A 24,912-nucleotide genomic window follows, 5' to 3' on the forward strand; every position below is an offset into this window, starting at 1 on the left:
GCTGGTCTGCAACCTTTTGGAGATTGTTCAAGTATAACACACTGCAAACCAGAGCAGGAGCAAACATGGGCAGTGCCTGGAGTAGGCACCCGTTCACACCCGTGCACTTGTATGAAAAGATGCAATTTAACAGCTGCTCTAAAACATCACTGAAGAATAATTTCTAGGCTTGGTAGTTTATAGTTTTCTTTATGATGGATAAATTGAACTTGTGAAAATGCTGGAATTTCATTCATCTTTAGAAAGGCATTTCTGTTCTACAATAAAGCAATGTTGAACATAAATATTTTTGCATAATGAAAGATCCAGATCCTCTTGCAGTAGCTGGTGTTTCATTTGCAGATCTCACTGGCCTAGTGTACTCTCTTTTCTGCTCTTGTGCAGAAACTTGTGCTTATGTGATTACGATCACATTGGATAACTTAGATGAATTTGTGAGAATTAATAAAGAAGTCTTGTATTTAGTTTTGCAGAAGATTAAAAGAAACGAAGAACAAAAAAGGCAGCTGCAGACTTCAGGAGATGAGATTTGTGTTTACTGGACTGATATAGAGCTTTAGCATAAGGAAAATTTTTCTACCTCTGTAACAAAACCTTTAAATTCAGTATTCCTTCAGGTAGAGCACTTTCCTTTGTGATTAAGTACTTCTTATGTACTTTGCTGTGCATTGGGATATGTGTGATCAACTGTGCTGTGTTGTGGAGCAGTCATTTCCACTTTAGCTGTCTTTAAATCCCAAACCATTTCCTTTGTCTTTGTAATGTCACCTGAAGTTCTTCAGAATATCTTCGAAGAATTTGCTGTTCTTTCTCACATGTGAATGCTGAGAACTGGTTCTCTGATCTTCGTGCTACCTTTCTTTTAGCAGGAGTTGTGTGGAAATGAATCTTGCAGTAATTCCATTGCACATTTACCTTTTTTTTTTTCTCTCAAGGATTCAACTCTCCTTTATGTGAGAACTTGTGAAAAAACATAATATATGTGTTTATATAATATAGACATAAATATAATATGTCTATGAAATATAGACATATAATGTGGGATATAAGCAACTTCCAAAAAAAAAAAGCCCCACCTTCTTCAAAAAACAAAGGAAAAGAATTGAAAAGATAAAACTGCTAAGCTGCATGTTTGACCCATTAAGTGTTTTACTTCTTCCCTGCTTTATTTCTGTAATTCAGTAGGATAAGTGCTGTTCATAAAGATATATGGGTGGCTGCACTTCGGTCTACTGCAATATGTGTTAATTCTCTTTCTGTAAGTCTTGTTTCCTTTCAGAAACCTGGAATAGGCAGCTGCCTCTGTCTTTCCTCAATAGCTGACTTTACTGGTTACTGAATTCAGCCAATTGTAGAGGATCTTGATCTCAAAGATAGGTTGTTGAGAGCAACAAAAGCTTGAGTGTCTGGGGAAAAAAGAGAACCATAGTAATACCCTAAGGATAGAAGCTATAGTGTGAGCTCATCACACTTTGCTGGAGAAAAGAGCATGCATGTGGGACAGAAGTCAGAAAACTTTGATCAAAGCTTGACATTTATCCAACACCAGGACTTTGACTGCAGGACAGTGAGAGGAAACTAGATCTTACTGGGTTTGTGGGTCATAAAACCATTCATTTTTACTTCACTGAAGTCTCACAATAGCTTCATATAGCTTTTAGCCATTGCTAGAGGGAGAATGCTCTGTGTAGGACTTTTATCTGATTCAGTGCAGCTGTCCTAATGTTAGATGGATTTAGGACATAATAGGGATTTTTTTTTCTAATTCACTAACTAGTTTAACAGAAAGGGGCCTCTTTAAACTGCAGAAACAGTTGTGCCATGGTATTGAGCTTAGTACTTACAATACATTATATTATATCTTATTTTCAGATCCTATTTCTTCTTTCAATAGACGTAATTTAGGCATAAAACATTTGTGTTTTATCAGAAGCAGCATTTCAGCTTCTCTCTCTACCAGACAAGAAGCAGGATTTGGTAGTTCTCCCATCTTTACTTGTTTAAAGATATATTTATATACAAATATATCTTTTGTCCATTTTGTTATGCATACTTGGGCCTTTTAACAGGGGGAAAAAAAAAACAAAGACAGTGATCAAGTTATTCCAGTCATGCTTGAAAAGGAACACATGAGAAGGTGCAAACACTGAAAATACAGCCATGCTCTGCAGTCCATTTCTCTGTTCAATGCTCTCCATATCGGTTTCCTTTTGTGCAACTGTGTATGAGAAATGTGTATGAGAAATTCAAATCCAGAATGTTTTGCTTTCTTAATGTCACCTAGTTTTAATTTCCCCTTTACAGATTTCCAGACAGTTCTGGTTCAGTCTCACCATCCTTACTCCATACAGAAATCTGCCTGTCTGGTTAGGAATTGATGCAAAAATGGGGAGTCAGGTAAAGAGGAAGGTGAATGAGTGTTCTCCTCCCACCAAAAAAATAGAAAATGAATATGTATTACGTCCCTCTCTTCCTCTACTGTATCAGAGTAGATCTGGCTTCCTTCAGTCTTCCCACTCTTTCCTGTGAAGCAGTTCATTGAGTTGTGTTAGTGGTATATATTAGGACATCGTCTTAGAAAATAAAAAAAATCCACAAAATCCATATTACTGTTGTATATTCCAGTTAAGAAACAAAATGCTCATTTTAGCACTGTGGAAGAGACCTGGGGAGGTTGTTTATCTGTCCTTTTGTTGTTCTATTCAATCAGCCAACCCTTACAAAGAATAGTTCCACGTGTGCCATCTTGTTCTTAAAATCCTGTGATTATATGGATTTTTTAAAAATTCCTCCAGAGAAATGCACTGAAGTGCTCCTGTTGTTGCAGCTAGAAGCCTTCTGTTTCTTGCCCTGTTATCTCCACCTACCAAGTATCAGCAAGTTTCTCACACTAATAGGTGGGAATGAGGGGGCTGCTAATGAATGAGTGACAGAACGTGGAAGGCAAGGAATTCGACCCAGTGAAGCCATACTTTGTGTTCCTTGTTCAGTTATGACTGTTGTTAATCTTTCTTACATGCGTTACATTATTTCCCTTCCTTTTGGATTTGGCTTGCTTCTGCAGTCTGTGCTATCCTGTTGCGGTGCAGAATAGTTCAGAAGTATCCCTGGAGAAAGCAGCTGATTGATAATCTGCTAGACTTCCTGCTCTTAGAGTAAAAGCAGCTCAGAAGCGAGCAGTATCGTGCTGCCTCTCTGCAGTGCTGAATAAAGCATGAGGGGTTTGTGGTGCTGGCAGGCTGGGAGCATCTGGGGAAGGGGAGCTTGTGACTGGTGCAAGGGAATGGTAGTGGGGAGGAGAGGGAGAACCTCATGGGTGGTGCAGGTGGTGGCATTGGAGAGCTCACCTGCTTTAGTGGCTGGCAGAAGCTGAAGTGGGAGTCTTGTCAGTGCACAAAGGAACAAAAGCAGAATGGAAGTGCAGGAAACAGAAGTATTTCAACTTTTCATCGAACACTTGGTTTCTAAGGTGACATTTTGTAGATATACATGATTCAGTAATGCAGGGGCACAAAGATTAAGACAAGTTACTGAAGCTTGAAATGCAAAATGACTGGTAGAACACTTCTTTGACCTGCCAAGAGCCTTGCTTTCATCTATTCTAAATAGAGTGCACAACATTGCTTCCTACAGATGCAGGAGGATTGTTATGTTAAGCTGGGTTACCTTCTAATGAGTTACTTTTGGGAGCATTAATGTCATCTCATCTTTCTGTACTGGAAATGTTAATCTGCAACACAGAATGGAAATGCATGTATTTAAGTGTAGTTATTACAGTGTATTATTTTTACATGCAATTAACATATTTTAAGTTATAATATCTGCCTCAATTCTGAACATACGTGCATTACATTAAAATGTATTTTGACAGCATTTGTGATCATGTAACAGTATGACCTTATCCAGCTTTTCTCTACGTGTAAAGTTCTGTGCCTGTAGCTCTAAAGCAGTATACTGGGACAGCTGTGTAAGTAGCTTATATAGTTAGTTACATAAAGCAGGAAAAACCAAGGATATTTGGAAATTATGATGGAAGAAATTACTCTGGATTATTCTGCATATAGTTTTTCTATTGTTTGCTACTCTCATACAGTGTATGAAACAGCACGTGCAGCTCTTGTCAGATACATGGTTGTCTCTCAGTGCAGAATTGAAATTTATCCAGACAAGCTTTCCCCCAGTAATTTCTCCAGTAGCCATGCCATTTCTTAGCCTTTCCTCTCCATACTATGGCATGAAAAATCACCTTTGGACAGGGGCTGGAAAACTTCAGTCTAAAGGGAAAGTTTTTATAGCTGTATATGGTAGTGGAATGGAAATACTTCAGTAACCTTTCTGTAAGACATTGCTTCTACTGTTCTATAATTAGTCATACAGGAGAAAACAAAATTCTCTTTCAAATGTAGTAGAAACCAAATAGATTAAATAACAAACACCTAAATAACCTAAGTTATTTATCAGCTTTCCTGTAAATATGTTGGAGTAGTTGCATATATAGCTCTGAATTGATAAGTACCTGTCCACATTAGTAATTAATAAATGTTGAACTTTTTGATTAAAACTGTTTCTTTGAGATACCACTTATATAATTGGGCTTGTTTTCTATCCAGATAGTATCTGCAGTGCAGTACTGCCATCAAAAGCATATTGTTCATAGAGATCTCAAGGTGAGTGGGGAAAAGTGTGTGTGTGTCTGCAACAACTGGTTTCTGTACCTGTGGGTGTGATCTTTATGGTGCCTATAAAATGTAGGATATACTTTGGGGTGTAGGGTTTCTTTTTGCTTACGTTATAGTAGATTTTGGTAAATGTTTAGAGTATATAGAACTATTTCAAATAAAAGGATTTGTTATGCTTCTCAATACTGAAATCTCATGGCTTTTGAAAGATAGCATTTTACTCTCTGATCAGATTTCAGTCTGTTAGAGGTCAGTGTTAGCTGCAAGGTCTTAAAAACAAAAACAAGCAAACAAACAAACAGAAAAACACTCCACAAACCTAGTTTGATAGAGCTGTGACAAGTGTTGATTTTGGACAGAATCAATGATCAATCGTGATGACAAAACTAAAAAATGAATTTTTTTTTTTGTCACTTGACACAAAATTGTGATTGTAGAAGCACAACATGACTTAGGTTGGATGGGACTTTGCAGACCACTCTGCTCCAACTCCTGCAGTGTGCTGGTTGCCCCCCACCTGCTCAGGCTGCCCAGGGCCCCATCCAACTGGCGCAGTTTCTCTGGGCATCCTGTTCCTGTGCCTCACCACCCTTGAGTAAAAAATCAGTTGTTGTGTCAGTTCTCCTGACATCAGATCTAAATCTCCCCTCTTTAATACCATACTGCCTCGACCTGTCCCTTCTTGAAACTGTGCCTTTTGTATTAATATATTGCTACATAACATGTTAAATGTATCATAGCTTTCTAAATTAAAAGCACAACAAAATGCACCAGTCCAACTTGAAAAATATTTAAAGGTTGTGCGTACTATCAAACTTCTGCAGGAGTGCCATGTGAATAAGGAGTAGTGAGAGAATTCTTTTTTTAATCTTCATAGATTAAAAATGTTAGCTGCGGTACTTCCATGGAGAAAACAGATGGCAAAAAAATAGCACAGTTTTCAGTTATCACAACAGCTGCCATAGACCGAAGCCATTGTATAGACTATTTTAAAACAGAATATCTGAACAGTCAGAAGTATATCAAAAGACCTTGCAGGAAAGGGGAATGTTAACAGATGTTCCAGCTATTTCCATTTTAAGAATGAGTTAAAACGGGCAGTAGCCTCTTAAATCTAGTATTTTATTTTATGAACCTTTCTTTCTCTTTCAGGCTGAAAATCTATTGCTAGATGCAGATATGAACATTAAAATAGCTGACTTTGGTTTTAGCAATGAGTTTACAGTTGGAAATAAACTGGACACCTTTTGTGGCAGCCCACCGTATGCTGCTCCAGAACTTTTTCAAGGGAAAAAATATGATGGACCTGAAGTAGATGTTTGGAGTTTAGGTGTTATTCTTTATACCCTCGTGAGCGGATCTCTTCCTTTTGATGGACAGAACTTAAAGGTGAGCTTTGTGCAGGAGTGTTGGCCTTCAGGGGGCATGTTTCCTAATGTTTTGGTTACGCGCTGCTTATGACTTACTGTCTCTGCTTCTGTTACCAAGGAACTTAGAGAAAGAGTACTAAGGGGAAAATACAGGATTCCTTTCTACATGTCCACAGACTGTGAAAACCTCCTCAAACGTTTCCTGGTGCTAAACCCAACAAAAAGAGGCACTCTAGAGGTAATGACAAAATTAACTGTTTTAGTAAGCTCGTCGTCATTTTTTGCAAGCTTTATTTTTGAGCTGGTCAGTAACTTGTTGTCATGCTGTTCATGAATAGTTTATTTGGAGTGGGTTCCAGGGGAATTCAGTAGAAGACACAGCTTTTTTTATTTACAGTTTCATTTGCAGGAATTACAAGACAACCAACTCTTCATTACTTCCAAAATGAATGAGACTTTACACTGCACACATCAGACAAATTTTTCCTGATAGCAAGCGTTTTGATTCCTGTGCTAATGGATGATCAACCAAAACTGAACAAAAGGGATGTGGGAATATTCACTATTAGGTTATGGTCTGGTTGCTGCCTTCTTGCGTTTTGTGCCATTGTGGAGAAGAAAGACCAAAATAATGCTGGCTTCCGTAGACTTCTGTAGCCAACTATGACTTGTCAGAGGTGGCTGGTGCTCCTTGTCTGTGTACTGGACTTTCACTGTTCAGCTGTGTGCTAGAATAGTGCTGATTGGGCAGTAGTTCACCCTGATGTGCACAGTTGATTCCTGTAACAGGAGCACGGCAAAACTGAGTATGTGCTGGGGCTTGTTCTGAAAAAGACAAATGTGAGCAAGCATTAGTATTTGTTAGATGGGGGAATCATTCTTTCCACAGCTCACTTTCTTCGCTACTAAGTATGTTGTAGTAACAAAAACCTTTCCTTATAGCAAATTATGAAGGACAGGTGGATCAATGCAGGGCATGAGGAGGATGAACTTAAACCTTTTGTTGAACCAGAACTAGACATCTCGGACCAGAAAAGAATAGGTAATTGAGTATTTTTCAGAATATGTTACTGTTTCTCATGATGTATTTTTTCTGCACCACACTGTATTTCTTTCCCATTTGGACAAAGTAACTAATCTTTTAATTTGATGTCTTATTAGGCTTTTTTGTTCTCATATTTAACTGTTTTGTTTCATTCTTTGAATATTTCTTTCTTTCTCTTCTTTCTCAAGTTGAACATACAAGAAGTGTAAGCATCGAAGTGTTTGTTGCTTACAGCGTGTATTTGTTTTTAGATATTATGGTAGGAATGGGATATTCTCAAGAAGAAATTCAAGAATCCCTTAGTAAAATGAAGTATGATGAAATCACAGCTACATACTTATTGCTGGGAAGGAAATCATCAGAGGTGAGGATCACTCTTCTAAATGCAAAGAACCGAATGTATTAGTGTCAGTAGAAAAATCAGAAGCAAATATTAAATCAGTAACTATAGGCACTGCATTCCTGCATGCTATTCTAGTACATTTTAGATCAATTTTTTCTAATCATCAGTGTCAGCTGAACTCTCTGAATGATGCTGTAAGTGATCTCAGCATGGTCTGATTCAGTAAACTAGTTTCTGTAGGATACCAAGAACTATCCTGCTTGATCAGCAGTGACTCCTTGTAAGGGCTCTATGCCAGTTACTATCCTGCCTAGTCTAAGAGCTCAAGTGCAAATGTGCTTGCTGTAAATATTTTAAGAGAATTGAGGAATAGGGCCTGTTAGTCTAAAAATGTTCTCACATTGCAGAGTACTTTCCCATATGATACCAAGTGAGCAAGGCACCAGTGAACTGCTCTCAGTTCCTCTGCTGGAGGAGTTGGCTTCTGCTGAAAAAGTTCGAATCTTCTTGTTCAAATCTTATGGAACTGAGGGGAGGGAGAGGGTTGGAAATATAGAGATGGATTTTCATTTGTCCTTTCAGAGGCTTCAAATTCTGCTGAGATTCACCTAAGGCAGTTGCACAAGAACTTAATCGATGTTGGGCATAGTTAAGCATTGTTGCCTGCCCCTCTAAGCAGGTTCTTGCTGTCACAAAATTTCTTGCAAGCTGGAGGCATTTTGGTGGGCGTTTGTTTTGTCTGCACGTGTTGTTTCACATTTTCATTTATGTTGCAGTTGGATGCAAGTGATTCAAGCTCCAGCAGCAATCTTTCCCTTGCTAAAGTTCGGCCAAGTAGTGATCTTAATAATAGCACTGGACAATCTCCCCACCACAAAGTTCAGAGAAGCATATCTTCTAGCCAGAAACAGCGGCGCTACAGCGATCATGGTGAGCAGTTCTCATTTGCAGTGCTGTGGCATGTAACGACTGCTAGCTGTTCAGTTCCTGAATTTGTCTCCATCCCCCGAAGATTAAGAGGACAATGACCTGACAATGAAATGTAGTTAATTGTACAGTGATAAATAGTTTATCACTTTAATAGTTTAATAGAGGTTAGTGGCAAACTGAACCAGTTTCTTGGCTCTTCAGGCTGAACATAGCCTGCAGGCCATTAGTACTGCTGGCAGCATGGGGTTATGTCTCCAGGTATGTGTCTCAGAAATCCGTTTTTATCAGACACTAGCTTGCACAGTGTACATTGGGTATATGCTAGTGAAGGGTCTCCTCTGATCCGAATGAGTCAGTTAATTGTTCAGTGGCCTTAGATGACTCTTCAGGGTGTGGGGCTTTTTTCTTTGCAAGCTAAACCAGTGTCAGTAGTTAAACCCCAAGACTCCATTAAGTTCTCAATTCTTACATTGAAATCAAGTAGTAAATTCATCTACTAAATTCAAATGATTGTTTGTTATGACCTTCCCTGTCTTTAGCGAGCTGAAATGAAGAGTGTTATGTATCTTTGAATTGTTATACAAAGGAAGACCTTACCAGAGGTGATTTGAGTGTCAAATTTGCCAGATTTATTAAAAAAAAAAAAAGGGGGGGGGAGTGTGAAGCTTTCTTCATATTTTCTTCCAAAGAGGAAAAAGCAGATGTGAAGACACAAGTGTTTAAAAAGTAAGAGTTTATTGCTCTCTAAATATATTGTTGTCTTCTAAAGTATGCATAGTTTAATAATTCAAGAATGACCTTTTTGCATCTCTGATTCTCAGTGTTCATTATTTCAATTTTCATGAGTGTGAATGCATTTCTATTGTAGGGAAAAATAGCAACTGTACCTCTGAGAAGAAAAATCATTTTTCTGTTTCTTTTGTTTGCTTTTTAAGCTGGACCATCCATCCCCCCAGTAGTGGCATATCCCAAAAGAAGCCAAACTAGTACTACAGACAGTGACCTAAAAGAGGAAGGAATTCAATCAAGAAAATCTAGCAGTAGCGCTGTTGCAGGAAGAGGAATTGCACCAGCTAGTCCAATGCTTGGAAATGCCAGCAATCCAAATAAGGCTGATATTCCTGAACGTAAGAAAAGTTCAGCTGTCCCTAGTGTAAGTAGAAGCACTTATTTATCAAAACCACAAGATGTTTTTGAGAGAGAGTACTGATCTAGCAATTTATCAGTGATGTTGATTTTACTTTTCACATAGAGTAAATTTAGGTATCTCATATAATGGCTTTTTTTTCCTTGCATCCATCAGCTGTTCAGTTATTTGTTCCTGAAGTAGTTAGTAGGTATTAGTAATTAGCACTAATAGCTTTAGAGAAAAGGGGAAAAAAATAAATTGAAGGCCATCTCCTGAAATGAAATATATGAATATGAAATATATGAGTATGAAATTCTTCACCTTTTGTACAGAAGAATGAAATCAGTTTGCACTTCTATACTTTGTATGCTGAAAGAGCCAGATTATCTTCAATCCCAAACAAGCTGTTCCAAGTCATAGTTGCAGGTAGTGGGATTTCCAGATTGAGGCAGCTCTAAAAAAAGTGTTCAGAGGTCAATTTCAATATATGCTTAAAAGCCTTTGTCAATGTGGGCGTTCCTCCAACAGCAAGAAAACAAAAGCATGAATTTATGGGGTCTCAAGTAATAGACAGTAAAAAGGATAAAAAGTTTAGGAAAATTCTTGTTGACTTCAGTTTTGTTTTAGCTTGGTTTTAGTTTTTTAGTTTTGTATAGTCTGGTGCCTCCCTGTGAAGCAAAATTGGAAATCTCATTTCAAGTAGCATTTCCTGAGCTCTGTAACATTCAATGTATATATATTTTATTATTTATGTTTTTCCACTTGGCATCTTCAGTATTTTATCTGTTCTGCTGCACCACTCCCAAATTTCCAGTTTCATTCTACTGCAATGGCAGCAAAATGAGCTCACAGCAATAAGATATTATCTCTTCTGATTTAGTGTGTAATTCCAACTCTGATCTTTTATGAGCAGTGCTACAAAATGAACATGTAACCCGACTTGTGATGTCAGTTTAAAATTGTCCCTGTACTTATAGTGCTTTATGTCAGACTGTGCAAAATTTTAGTTTTATTTTCCAGCTAGAGCTCAGTCTTTTGCTTTCTGGCTACTGAGGATAGAGGGGAGCACTAAGTCCTTTTTCACAGTTCCAGGAACTGGTTATTTCTTGTAGCATTGATAAGTGTCTAAAAGAAGGGGGGGAGATGAGTGGAAAGGATTTTAGAGCTACCGTATTGTCTTGAAGTAGGAAAAAGAAAAGAAATTTGAGGCGGAAGGAGTTTATGTTCTTGCAGAGCATTTAAGTCCTAAAATCAGTAATGTGATGAGAAAATTACTGAACAGACAGAAAAATACTGTCTTTAAAAATAATTACTGCTTTCACAGATACAGCAGAAGTAGTAGAACTGGTCTTCGCTGGAGACTCATGTTCTGTTTTGAATTGTTAAGATCTTTAGGCAGTTTGTGCTTCTCATTTAATAACAAAATTTACAAGTATGCACTTAAGGAGAAGAGTTACTCTCTTATAGTAGGTAACCAAGTCTGGTGTTGAAGTTAGGACTCCAGGCTCTTCTTCTGAAGCTGAAAAAGCATGGAACTCTTGCAAACTAAATAGTCCTGCAAACTGAGGGAGTGTGCATCAGTGAGCTTCAGGCTCATTAGGGAAATACCAAATTAATAACAAAGACCTGCTACAGAGGATGCATAGTTAGCAGCAGCTAATAATTCCTTGATTACTACTCACAGCTTTGGGTTTTTCCTCATAAGGCTGCCCTAGAACCCTTGGTGTAGCTTTTAGAAAAGTGGAAGGAGAATGCATGGCATGTTTGGAAAATTATTTAGAACCAAAAAATAAAAATAAAAATAAATAAATAAAAAAAAACACCTGCCAAAACAGATTGGTAAATAGGTTGGTTCATTGTTGTTAGTCAGAAGCTGATTCTTGGAAAATTCTTCATCAGTCCTCGCCTTGCTGTCTCCTAATGTGAAAATTACCCATCTAAACAGTGGGCACAAAACTTGCTATGCGAAAAGAGGACGACTCTGTACCACAAATGCATCTTTTATGCTGCGTATGGGACCTCGTGTATGCTCAGAAGCCTCAAAATGCACTTTGCATCACCTGAAAAGAAGGCACCCAATGCTGTCAGGATGAACTTAGCTCAATTCTGTCTCATCAGTCTATCAGTGTGATGCTGTTGACACTAATTTCAGATGTCCTGTGCCGTGCACCTGTGCAATTTAATTGTGTAAAGAGAACAGCAATATACAGCCTGACCGAACAAAAAAATCGTAGCTGAAGAACTCCCTAGATCAAATCATAAAAGCTGTACGCCAGAAAGGGTAATGGCACCCATACCAGGACTGCATTCTTGCTGAAACTGAAATGTGGAAGCTCAGAATGTTCCGGTATTCGGTCAGGACCTTTGTAATCTGAGTGCTTTTTTAGATCTCTGTAATTTCAGTTATGAAAACCGAAACTTAAAATGCCCACTCTGAAACTTCAAAATGCATTTCCTTAAGGTTTGATCCAGTACAGATGACTTCTGTGACTTTCCACATGTGCAACGTCATGTAACGTTAAAATGCACGGTGATGTCTTCTCAAGGGAATCAAGATTTAATGTTCTAAGGCAGCAGGTAGATAGAAGGAAGCTATCCATTATTGTGCACAATTCCCACCAGAAAGCATCAGCTATTCTTGGTGCTTCCTTTAATATCTTCAGGAATGCAGAAACAACAATATGCAAATAATGTGCAGTAATTGAATGTACCATAGCTTGGCGGGGGCCGCACAAAGTGACTTGCACTCCGTTTCCTTGTGAACGTGCAAATGGAACTTCATGGTAGATGTACAGCCTTCATTGCTGGCTAGTTTAATGAAGAAGGGAGGAGTTTCTTCCCACATCTGTGACTGCACAAAGTTTAAGAATCAATATTTTACAAAAAAAAAAGATGAGGGACATATAAGGGATAATATAAAGGGAAGCACCAGCAATAGGAGGAGGACTTCTAATGATTGGCATGTGCCTATCCCTAAGGAATACCTGGTGAAGAACACTTCAAAACCCAAGAAACAACTAAATACGTATGATGACTTCTACTAGCTTTTTCTGCTCATCTGAAATAGTCTTTCTTCTTACATTTTCATGCCAAGTGATTGCATGGTTCAGCCCTACGTTTTTATTGGTACATTCACAGAGATGTCTAACGAGTCACTTGTCTTTTAAGTTGACAAGATGATTTCATTGTTAAATCTGCAACTCAGGAATTGTGCTGTTTGAGACTCACTGACTGTATGAGCCAGTATTTTTTCCTTAAAGCAGCAAAAGCCATTTGTGTAGAAAGCACTGGAAGAGCATTTGCTTGAGAGTATTTTACTTAACAGTTTTATTTCAGGCTTGGAAACAAAAAAGGTTTGGCTCCTCTCCTTTTGTGCTCAAACTACCTTTCCCTCAGTTTCTTTTTTCACCATTCTTCCCGTGATGCTCTACTGTGACCAGCTCATGACATGTTTTCTTAATGCTATTTTAAAAGTCCGCTGAATTTCCCTTGCCTATCATAGCTGTAATTCTTCAAGAACTCCAAAAGGTTAGTTGAGCATGAAGTCCCCCTGCCTGACTCTTGGTGGCCATCCTTACTGAACACGTGCTTATCCAGGTGCTGACTAGTCATTCCCTTAAGCTAGCCTCCAAGATATTCCCCAGCAGTGACATTTAAAGTCAATAGTGTATTTTGCTTCCTGCTTTACCCTGTGATCCTTTTCTTTAAAGAAAAATTTTAAAAGGTTTATTTCTATTTTCCAATCGTATGCAGTTTGTGTTATGTTCTGTTCTTGGGGTGGGGAAAAGCTATAAGGCTTGCCAGCTTGTACTTCCTCTACAACCTGGGGTGCATGTTTTCTGGACCACCATGCTTTTCCTAAAGAAATTGCATCTAACGTTTTATAATTCTGTTATCTGTGAATTACCTAGCTTCTCAGTCGTTCCTGGAAAATTGACCGCCAACTTGGGCATATCTCCACCCTCTTTCTCTGTAAAGACAGAGGCAAAGTAATTCTATTTCTTTTCTCCCCTCTAAAATAAGGTCTGTAGCTTAAGTTCCCCTGGTTTTCTTGTCCTCAATGTATTATGCTTGTATTTATATGTGTATTTTTAAAATGTCTTACTAAAATTCTCTACGATTTGTCTCTTTAATTTGACTTGCTCTTCCCTGTTTTTCAAAACTTGTCTAGTGTTCTATACTATTTGAATATTTGAAAGTCCATGTTTACCTTCCCACTGAATTTTTCCGTGCCTGTTTCTTAAATCTTTGCTTTTCCAATCTTGTCTAAGGATATTATTTTTAACTTAAAGGGAAATGTACATTATCCAAATGGTAAAGTACCTCAAAAATAGGCTATAATGTAGTACTCTCTCTAGTATGAATGATTATGAATTATTGTTATGAATTATATACATGCTGAAAATTTGGATTTCAGAACACTGGTAATTTAAATGGTATATTAATTTTGAGACATCAACATGAAATACAAGAACTGGTTTTTTTTAATTGCAATATTCTTTAAAAATTCTTGGATGTGTTTGTCTATTAACTAGTTAACTTACTGAATTATTGTGTTAGAACTGTGTAGAAGTAGCATTACATAAAACAGCCTTCAAGTATATGTAGCCTTAATCCCAGAAAAGTCTTTTTGTGGGGAGTAACAAGCCTATGTTTTTTTCAATTGTAGAATAATACTGCCCCTGGAGCAATGACACGGCGCAACACTTATGTTTGTAGTGAAAGAACCACTGCTGATAGGCATTCAGTGATACAAAATGGCAAGGAGAACAGGTATATGAAATGTCTTCCTATGGTGTACGTCCCTTGTCTTCACATTTCCCCCCCAAAAATGTAATGCCTAATTTAAAAATCAGTAATACTGTAGTGTAATTCATAAAGAAAGGTGAGTACAGATCTTTGGTTGTGGAATACCTGTGTGTTTGTTTTTCCTTATGCTTAATACTTATTGTCTTTATGCACAGAATGATCGCAATGTCCAGTTAAATACGTTTCATATTTGTGCAGCTTTCTTCTTGAATTGATGGTCAACTCCTGTGGTTAAATATCATCAGCTTGCAGAAGAGGCTTATTTACTTGCAAACTATAAAAGTATATCTCTCGAACCATTCTGTTTTTATATTTCATTCTAAACTGCACTTGCAGGTGTGATTGTTTGGAATATCTTTTTCCTCTGTAAGATTTTAGGGAGATAATCAATCTTCTCTAAGCAAAGATGAAAACAGTGGCAGGCCATTGTCTTGGACTGATAATATTCAGTACCAATATCCTTGTAGTCTCATTGCTTCCCAGTATTTACGGAATTCATCTTCAAAAAGGGAAGCACAGACATCTCCATACTTGGAGTGAAAACAGGCTTACCATTACTTTACTGGAAGCCTAACTGGAATATGCAACGGAATTGGAGTCACCTAACTCACGTGTCAGCACCACAGCCACGTCTCGTGCTGTCCTTTCCTGTGTATTGATGACTGTAGAGAGTTGCAGGAAATAAGTATCTGTGAACATAAACTGCAGAGTAACACTTACGAAGAATACTACTAGATTTCCTGGCTGGCAGAAGTGTTTTAAGTTCCAGCCAACTGTTCTTCACAGAATTTTGCTAGTCTTGAAAGGTGGTAACAATTCAGTAGTTGATTGTTGCCAGGAGAACACTGAGATTGCTAGTAACCAACAAAAATGCTTAAGCTTGGAGGAGCGTATAACATTTCCCCTACTCTTACCAGTTTTTTCCCTATCTCTTTCCAGTTTTAGGATACATTATGAAATATAGGGAGAAAACAGGTTTTTTTTCTTCTAGCTCATGTTAAAGTTGGTGAAAGATTTGCAATTTTTGCACAGAATTTCTCCCTTTTCTTTTGAAAGCATATTAGGGAGAGTGGTGAAGTTGTGATGTTGAATGCAAAATCTGTCCGTCTCGTGTTTGACCCATGTAGCCTAGGGCAAAGAACATGACATTGACCCTGTCTCTTCCTCCTAGCTTTCTGCAAACTGAAAGTGAGTAAGGAAAAAGTCAAGTGTAAGTTTCAAGAGAGCCAAAAGTCTAGCTGGCCGGCTGGGCCTACAGTCAACTGTCTTGTGAAGTACAGCCCAGCTATTTGGTACTGTCTCTTAGTGTGTCTGTCTCATCTGTTAGTCCTTGTTAACGTTACCGAGTTTGTTTAGATTGAAGTTCACCATCCTTCATTTCATTTGAAATGTTTTTTTTTTTTTTTCTTTCCCAACTCACTTTGGAAATAAATCTTGCTGTCCAGGATAGCTTTGATTAGTTTTGGTTACTTGATTTCTTGGTTTGTTAATAACGCTTTTATTCATCTTTAAACTGATATCTTTACAATATTTTGTCAAAAAATTCTTTATGATTCTTATGAGTAATTATTTACCAGGAATGCTTGAAACTCAGGTATCGCCTTAATTTAAGAGTGATTTTATAGTGTGAAGGAGTTGTCTATTGGAGATGCTTTTTTTTCTCTAGCTTTGACTTTCTCAGCAAATTGTCTTTCTAATTTGTCATGTAATGGTTTTAAGTTCAGAGTTGACATTGTATATTTGACATTTCCTTTAATTCTGTTTTCTTTGCATACTTGGTCATCCTTATGTAACTTATATACTGTACTGACAGTAAAAAATGGCTTTAAAACATCATTTGCTTCTCCTGCAAACTTTACCTCTGTTTGGATCGCTTGGTGTGTCTGAGCATTTATGTTTTGACTGTTGGGAAAAAGGTCATCACAGGTTTTATCAAGTATTTTGCTTACTACCTCCTCGACTCTTCATATAGGGTTAAACAAGATAAGAGCGTGAGAGTGAACTGCTAATTGTTTTAGAACCAGAGACTTCTCATTGTCTGAAATGCTTTGGTGTTGAAGTGCACATTAATTTTGACTCAGTTTCTGAGTTTTTGTGGAGATTTACAGAACTAAGTCTGACATTTGTTGCTTTAACTGGGTAAAGGCTTGGCTGATAGCATGGAATGCAGACCTTTAATGCAGGTTAAACAAGCATGGTTGTTGATGAGACTGGCTCTTCAGAATGAATTCTGCCTTTCTTCAGGTGTGTTTTTGTTATATCTCTAATATCATTGTTGTATCAGCTTGGCAAAAAGTAACTTCAGAAACTTGTAATGTTTTTTCTTCCTTCTGAAGTAATACCTGAAGTAGGACCTATGCTTTGTCAAAATCCTTTTGTTAACAAAAAAAAAAATATCTGTGCTTTCAAAATGTCTGTTTGTGGAGTAAAGGCAAGAGTAGTTACTTTAAATTATTTGTTTCAGATTGGATTTTGGATTTTCTGTAGCCAGGCAGATATTGACTGTGACCTGGTGAAGACTTGGGAGATTTGCCTTAAAATGCAAGATGCACAGTTTTAAATTCTCTGTTCTTTCTGTAGTGAAAATAATAGTGTTAGCTGTTCTGTTTTTATCTTAGATGTTGAATAATCCTTAGGAGGCACTGTTTTGAAAGCATGGTAGCTTTCAAGAATCAATAGTCAGTGGATTTCATGTCCAAGAAAACAGGCTTGAAGACCTCAAGCCAGATTGATAGAAAAGAGTTTTCAAATCTCACATCCCTACTTCCACACACTGTGTGGCTGACACAGGCATTCTGATGGAGATGACTCTGGCTCTGCTCCAAAGCCCTAAGCATTAATTAATGCACTTAGGGACTCATGAAACACTCTTCATAATGATAGGCAATTGCTTTTACAACAGCCTCAGATTTTAATAAGCCTTGGCACTAATTGATGAATTTTAGCTTGCTGTTTCTATGTTCCCAGGCTGGTAATCCAGGGAAGCTGATTTCCAACATAGCTTCAGATGAAGAATTCTCATGATTTAGTTTGTGCTCTGGTACCCGATTGATACCTTTAGTTACCACTTATTTGGAGGCAGATGACTAAAACTATGAAGCTAAATAAAACTCGAGTCTCATGTTGCAAAGATTCTTTCTCCTTCATTGTTTACAACAGAGCAGGAGGAAAGTAGGTAGAGCGGTGCAGTGCTCGAGTGCTTCGTGACCGCATTTGGGGATTACTTCAGTTTTGTGTATTGTTTTGGGATGAATGCTCATTTCCTCAGAATTTCTTAATATTCTGGTGTAATGTAAAAGCTGGACTGTTTTGCAAGGTTGGTTTTAGCAGACTGTAGTTGGCATCTTACAAGATTCAGCAGTGCGAAGAGATGCATACATGACTCAGGTGAAATTCCTCTTCTGTTTTAACTTTTCCAGACTCAACAAAGCAGTAAATTTTGCTGTTTTAGCAAGCTCTGATGTCTGAATTCTACAGCATTTTCCAGTAGAACCTTGAGAGCTAAGCCCAATAAATGGGTTATCTTATACTTGTAGCTGAACTTAACGTTATCTTCTCCAAAGCCAGACATACCAGAATGAGATAACAGGACATGAATGTCAGTATATAAAGCAGTGAAGTCACTTGGAAACGAGCATGCAGTGTCATGAAGCTGATTTCTTAACCTCCAACGTAATTTTGGAATTACAATTGACATACTCCAAAAGCAAATGTAAGCTATACGATTTATGGTGCAGTAGCCCTGCAGGTCCAATATATAATGTGCCTCTCAGATTTCTCCCATTCCCATCGTTACTAGATAATACAAAAGCTGAGAAGAATGTTTCAGCCCAAAGGAAGATTAAATCTTTATATTTCAACATACTATATGGCTGATAGATGACTGGCCAGCTCTATAGCCTCCTTCAAATCCTGAATGGTTACTTGAAGAGCTTGATGCTCACAGCCAGGCAATATGAGGTGCTCTCTAGTAGTCACACCTTTTCTTTCAGAGAACACTAAGCATTACTCTTTTCTTCTTATATGTGCCAGCTGATGAATAGTAGCTTTTTTGTTTGGATCTCTGTGGACTTGCTAAATGTCATGATACTGTTTCTTTTTTGCCATGAAGTTTCCTTGGTTATTAGGTAGGTCAAGATTTGAATGTGTGTCCAACTTGCATTGATTTCTGTAAACATGGATAATTTCTGGAAGCGGGCATTTCACTGCAGTGTGGGAGGGTGTCATCACTACCTAATGCTACTGGTAAGAACTATTACTTAATAGAGATGTCGAGTGCTCTGTATAATAAGGATGTGATTTAAGAGGAACATAGGACAGTTACTGTTGTTTACATAGAAGAGGGTCATTAGAGTTCATGTTCTTTTCACAGATTGGTTAATAGAAGGAAAAGTTTGCTTTTTTCTATGCAGTAGTTTGTTGTTGGTCCATCACGTTCTTCTTTCTGCCTCTGCCTGAACCCAAACCCCCTCACAGCCTGACAGAAATGTTCGCTTACGCAGCTAGCCCTGCTTCAGTTTGTACTACATCCTTCTCCAGTGTTCGGCTGCGACATCAGAAGTCGATGTCCATGTCAGCCTCTGTGCACACGAAGATGATGTTGCCTCCAATAGACAATGGCGCAGATAACTTCAGGCCTATGTAAGAACCTGAAATCATTGTGAAACTAACTTATACCCACTGCTTCTTAACTTTGTGCTGTGGAATTTTAGTCCTAGAGTGTTCTAGTATATATTGCCCACAAGATGTGTGTTTCCTTATTTTTAGTCTTGTTTACATTTGTCTTGTGGTGTGTCAGGCTGTCTGTGACATAATCCTGCAATAATAAATGCTAATTATTTTAGTGTTAGGCATATTGGACATTCCCTATTGTCAATGTTTGTGGGAGACTGTAATCTGTACTCAGGAGGACTTCACTGCTTGGAGCCGTTCGCTTGTATAGAATTTCCTGTAGGACATTTTCAAATAAGCGAGTTTTTGGAAGATGTACAGAATATGAAGGGAGCGATACTGAAGTTATCTATTGCTTCTTTTTCCTGGAAGGAAACTTTACTCATCTATTCTTTTATCAGTCCTCTCAGTGAAACACTGAATGCCTAGTTTATCTGGTCTTCTCCAGGATACTTATGTTGCGTTTTTCTGCCTACGTAGGTTTCTGTTTCAGCAGCCTTTTAATCCTAACTTATGAATTTTGATTCCATACAGTGCTGTAATAGTGCTGATATTTCCAACCCTGGCCAATGTAGAAGTGTCTGCTTATGCTTTACTGTAGAACGTAGTGTTTTGTGTATCCTGCAAAAACCGTCGTGCTTCCGTGAAGAAGTCCTAGCGTGGTTTTTTTTGTTTTCTGCTCTAGCACTATTCCCGATCAAAGAACGCCTGTCGCTTCAACTCACAGCATAAGCAGTGCAACCACACCTGACCGTATTCGTTTCCCCAGAGGAACGGCCAGTCGGAGCACCTTCCACGGCCAGCTCCGTGAGCGACGTACCGCTACCTACAACGGGCCCCCGGCCTCCCCCAGCCTGTCCCACGAGGCAACGCCGCTCTCTCAGACTCGAACCAGGGGTTCCACTAACCTGTTCAGCAAACTGACTTCAAAACTCACAAGAAGGTACGTCTTTTAAAATGGTGATGCTACACAGGAACGCTTTTTTATTGTCAGAGAATGGAAACATTTAGAAGTTCATTATGTAGGAGGCTTTGTCGGCAGTTGCTGGTCAATAATTTAACTACGTCTGCAACTTAAGATGCATCTGGTGATGGTGTATTTTTTCATAGTTCTTTTCAGTGCAGAAAGCCATTTGTTTTTAGCAATTGAATCAGCTGGGAATAAAAACTGACGCAGGCTCGATCTGTGCTGATTATTCTGGGCTCACTGCTTTCATGTCTGCGGCACCAGTGCTGCAGAGCCGAAATGTTGCAGCTCAGTTCAAAAGCTGCTCACTGTGCATGATCTCTCAATAGAAGGCATAAACTAGAATATCAGTCCTGATATTTAATGCAGTGTTAGGAGCTCAGGGTCCTTCTCTCTTTGGCTGTTTCCACACAGGTAGAAATATCACAGGTGAAAGGGTAGAGGCAGAAAAGAGCAGTTGATTTTAGCAGCAGTGCTAGCACAGGTCATTCTAAAGCAATGGCAGTACTGCAGTTTCTGTCTAGGCAGTAGTCTGCTAGGCCTGAAAGCTTTAATCCTGTTTCACCACTTAGCTCATGCAGATTCTGATGTTGGTGTGACGATGTGCTACTGCAGCCAAAGCCTGGCGTAAGCAGGTGCTTGTTCCTGTACTGACTGTTTTTGTTCTAATTGGACTCCTAGTTTCAAACAGGTGTAGGATTGAAATTAGCTCCCACAAATGCTAGAACTGGAGTAGGAGGGGAGAAAATATCATGTGTTTTCCTTAAGCATTTAAAACTTGTGGATTCGTATATTACCTACTTCAGACCACTCAGGTACCACACCAGTTGTGTTTGCAGAAGTGAGGATTTCTTTACTTTTGTTTTAAGGTGATCTCAATGCTTCTGTACCCTCCTCATCTCATGAAATTTTGTAGAATATATCATTCTAATCTTGGCACGCTTGCTTTTATTTTAGGTCTATGGCAATGGTGTTGAACCATTTCCCTCCTGTTGTGGGACTGTACGTGTCTGCTCCCCAGTAACTTCTTCATAGTTTTCCATACAAAATAATGTCCAGCCAAACTCCAGTTTTTCACAGCTGGCTGATTACAATTTAAGGAATGAATTTTCTTTAAATAAATAAATAAACGCGTGGAAAAATTTGAACAGAACAGCCTTGCCTTTTGGTAAATGTTTTACCCTGCCCAGCACTCTTAGCTAATGCTTCTCTGGGAGACTGTGTGCTGTGAAAAGTTCCTTTCTTTTTCTCTTTAGAGATTAAAGATGAACTTGATTTTTACTTTTTTAATATAAAGTCTTCTGCTTTTTGTCAAGTGAGGTTTTAAATCAGACACATCTTTTTGGCACATTGTTCTGTACTTTTGTTTGTTATACTCTAAATTTTCCATTCTGACATTCCAAATGTGGACACTCAAACTGTGAACATGTAAAGCTTTTTACTTGTGCTGCTGCAACATACTATTTTTCATTCAGTGTGACGCTCACTTGTTCAGACAGCAGTCCAACTTCTATCATTACCTCCATTTTCAACTTTTGCAGTGCAGTTTGCTTTAAGAAGTTCTTCCCCAAGTGCTTTACACAATAGTTGGAATTCCATTTGGACTTGATTAAATAACAAGCATTTTTAACACAATAGCCCTGCTACGGGCGATTACATGTGCACTTGGAGGACCTCTTGCAGTTGGTGTTGCTATGCTAGGTACAAACTACTAGGAGAAGACAGTGCCATCAAAGAACACAGTTGTTTTTTCTCTTTAAATAGAAATAAATACATTAAAGTGTGCTTTTTCATTCTTGTTTCCTCTGTAGGAGATCAGAATCCTTTTGATAATTAACTGCTTGTGTCCTGATGTAGGCACTAGCTTCAGATTTTGTCATTAAGTTAGCCAAATATTTGAGGCAGTTTTTAGCACAGTATGGGGGGCAGCATTATGAAGGGAGGAAGAAACCTAGCTCTGAAGGTCTACTAATAGTTGGAGTTGCAGTTTTTGCTTTCTATTTAAACTCCTTTTAAATAGAAACATCTTTTTATGTGACCTTGCATATTTTTGGTTTTCAAGTGTTCTGAAACTAGTGTATATGCTCATAACTGCTATAGTAACTCATAGTAACTGCTGGCAGTGCATTTCCCAGAAACAAGTAAGTTTGGAAACATTAATGCTTTTTAAAAAAAAAACAAAAAGTTCTTCAGACCTTAAGTCATGTGCCTAATCTCAGAATGTATTGAAGTGTAATTTCATTGTGCATTTAAATGAGGTCTGTTGCATGTTTCACTCTAAATGGATTTTTCAGTTTACTTTGTACAAAACTTTGTTAATTATTATTTTGGCTTAATTTCTTTTAGAAACATGTCATTCAGGTTTATCAAAAGGTAGGATTTATTTATATTTAAAAAAGTGGCTCCTGCAATTAACAACAGATTTGGCTTTCTAGCCTTGGTTTTCTGACAACTAAACTTTCTGCTGAGAACTAAATACTGTCTTTCTTGAGAGGAAAGCATAAATCAATGCATTAACTCGTGATGATATCTAAGAGTCTGCAGCACCTGAATAACAAGATGCTAAGCATGCCTTATGAATTCTTCTTTCTTTGATAGAGTTGGTAGCACCAAAGTAATTCTGTTCTATGTACTAATACACTTAGCATGCTTATGTTTGAAAAATGAGGTGTTTGATAACAGTGATAAAAGTTTCAAAACGTAAGGTTACAAGCAAATAAAGGTAAGTGAAGGGAAATTGACATTCTCTGCTCTGTGGTATTTAAATTGTCACTGTGATGTGTTGTCTGTAGCTGATACAGGAGAAAGCAAACTGAATGTGGCTGTGAATCCAGCAGCTTGTTTTGTGTGGAAGATTGAAAGAAGGTGAAATGTTTGCATTTTTATTTTAAGATGGGATGCCTTAGCTGAAGTGAATTGCAGCTGACCTGCAAACAGAGCACTTGAGTTACAAATAAACTGTAACGTCTACGTTAATTTTTTAACTAAGGGAAAAAGCTGAAAAGTGTTACATTTAGAGTCCAAAGGATTGAATTTAGGCTTACAATTTGGGAATTCTGTATGTATTTTAAGTCCATTACGAAGTTGCTAACGTTGGCAATACAATTGTGATCCACGTACAGATTTTTCCAGTAGAATCTTGTGATATTCAGTATTATGCTTTGGAGTTCCTTAAAGAATGTTTCTTCCGTTTTCCGACAGTTGACCAAAAGTGTCATCTGTTTTAACTTCCAGACTATGAGGCTACGCATGTTTCTGCAATTTGAAATTAGTCAGACCATTTCAAGGAAGTGCTTCGAATAAGGAGACCTCAGCTATGTTAACAGCTACTTAAGTTTGGGCTTATTCTATACATCATCTAAAGGTTTATCCCTGCCTAACCGAGTAAATTCCATTCCGCTTTAATAATTATCAGGGCACTTCCAAACATGACTGTGTTTAGAACTGATGCTATTGGATCGGCTAACACTGTCACAGCTTTCTTGAGAAGAGGAACATGCACAGACTGGTAGCTACGGAAAGGAACCATCCAGTATGGTATACAAATGAGACTAAACAGAGGCAATAGTTCTCGCTCACCATGCGTAACAAGCGATGGAGCACATACCACTTTATAAAAGGAGCTTTTGTCTCTGTAGTCACATTCATTTTTAAACAAAGGATTGTGGTCTGTGTAACCTCCACAACTGAATGCTTGTAAGCTCGGTATTCAGTTGCTCGGAACTAAAATGAAAAGTGCTAGTGGAAGTTCAGATTGAAGCTAGAAGGCCAGTCGTCATCTTTGAGACTTTAAAAAAGTAACTTTAATTATTTTTTTAAAAAGTTCCTTTGACTGCTGGCCAGGAATTTTAGACTGTAGTGGAAATAATTGCTGCAGATTTTATTGAATATGTCTTTTGGATAAGAGATTTGCAGAGTCTTACACCACCTACGCAGGACCAGACTGTGCTTTTTAAATTGTTTCACATGTGCATCATATTCCTCAGCACCTGATGTATTAAACTCAAAATGTTATATTTTTGGTAGTTTCTTCTCACTTCATATGCTGTGAGTCTTACCTAAATTCACTTTCTTTGGTACTGGAAGAGCTACTGTAAGCCACGTGCATGCATTACTGCAGTGTCACTGTCGAGGAATCCTAGAATAGATGGGGTTGGAAGGGTTCTTAAAGGTCAGCTAGTTCCACCCTTCTGAACAAAAGCAGATTCTTAGTCATACTTTTTTCAAAATTACTCCTAATATTTTGCCTACTACATGGACCTACTATATATATGTGTGTATATTTGTGTGTATGTGTGTATTTGTCTTACACCATGCACTGTGCTTGCACATCTGTATCATGGAAAACTAACTTTTTTTCTGACGGCAGAAATCACTTCCTGTATTCTGAATTTGAATGTAGCATCTATTCTTTGTTTCCGTAAGTTCCTGTTTTAGTCTTGCCTTCTTTGCTGTTTTTCAGTATCTTTTTAGATAATTTTCTGTTTAGCTGAATTTCTAACAAAGAATGTACAAAGATGTAAAGAACAGAAAGCAGTATGACTTAGGACAGATATATGGAAATAGCCTTACTTTATTAATCAGTTCACAAACTGTGTAACAGGAAGTAAAAAACAAAGGAGGTTGTGCATAGGCATTGCCTGACAAATGAGAGCCTACTTTTTTTTAATATATTCGTTCCATTCTGAAGACCAAGGATCATCTTGGCCCATAAAACTAACTTCTGTACAAACACAAGCAAAAGCAGAAGATTGTGAACACAAACCACCAAAAGTTCCCACAGAAGTGGAGTTTGTGTCAGCGGTGAGAAGGCCTAAGGGGCTGCATTGGAATTGCAGAGCTACCCAAACAATACTGGCAGTACAGTTAGTTAATGTTCCCAGTGTGCGAGTGCTGTGCTGTAGAACTCAACTGTAACAGCTTCCTTCGTGAAAGAATGGGCGTCTGGAGAGACTGGCACAGCTCTCCC

General features: G+C 38.1%; 1 protein-coding gene across 6 annotated transcripts in view; it reads left to right on the plus strand.

Moving 5' to 3' along the window:
- Window positions 1-24,912, plus strand: part of MARK3 (microtubule affinity regulating kinase 3) — a gene marked incomplete at both ends in the record, with an annotated part of 58,827 nt that overhangs the window by 29,571 nt on the left and 4,344 nt on the right. For 3 of the 6 annotated variants that reach the window (XM_079537874.1, XM_079537876.1, XM_079537875.1), the window contains 9 exons: window positions 4,611-4,667; window positions 5,832-6,068; window positions 6,168-6,287; window positions 6,992-7,091; window positions 7,346-7,458; window positions 8,214-8,367; window positions 9,303-9,520; window positions 14,166-14,269; window positions 19,662-19,919. In XM_079537874.1, the coding sequence (XP_079394000.1) occupies window positions 4,611-4,667; window positions 5,832-6,068; window positions 6,168-6,287; window positions 6,992-7,091; window positions 7,346-7,458; window positions 8,214-8,367; window positions 9,303-9,520; window positions 14,166-14,269; window positions 19,662-19,919 (1,361 nt within the window). Of the gene's footprint in view, window positions 1-4,610; window positions 4,668-5,831; window positions 6,069-6,167; window positions 6,288-6,991; window positions 7,092-7,345; window positions 7,459-8,213; window positions 8,368-9,302; window positions 9,521-14,165; window positions 14,270-19,661; window positions 19,920-22,289; window positions 22,317-24,912 lie in introns of all 6 variants that reach the window. The other 3 variants (XM_079537873.1, XM_079537877.1, XM_079537878.1) reach the window with 2 other exon arrangements.

This window comes from Tetrao urogallus (genome assembly GCF_951394365.1).
Source record: "Tetrao urogallus genome assembly, chromosome: 6".
Taxonomy (NCBI): domain Eukaryota; kingdom Metazoa; phylum Chordata; class Aves; order Galliformes; family Phasianidae; genus Tetrao; species Tetrao urogallus.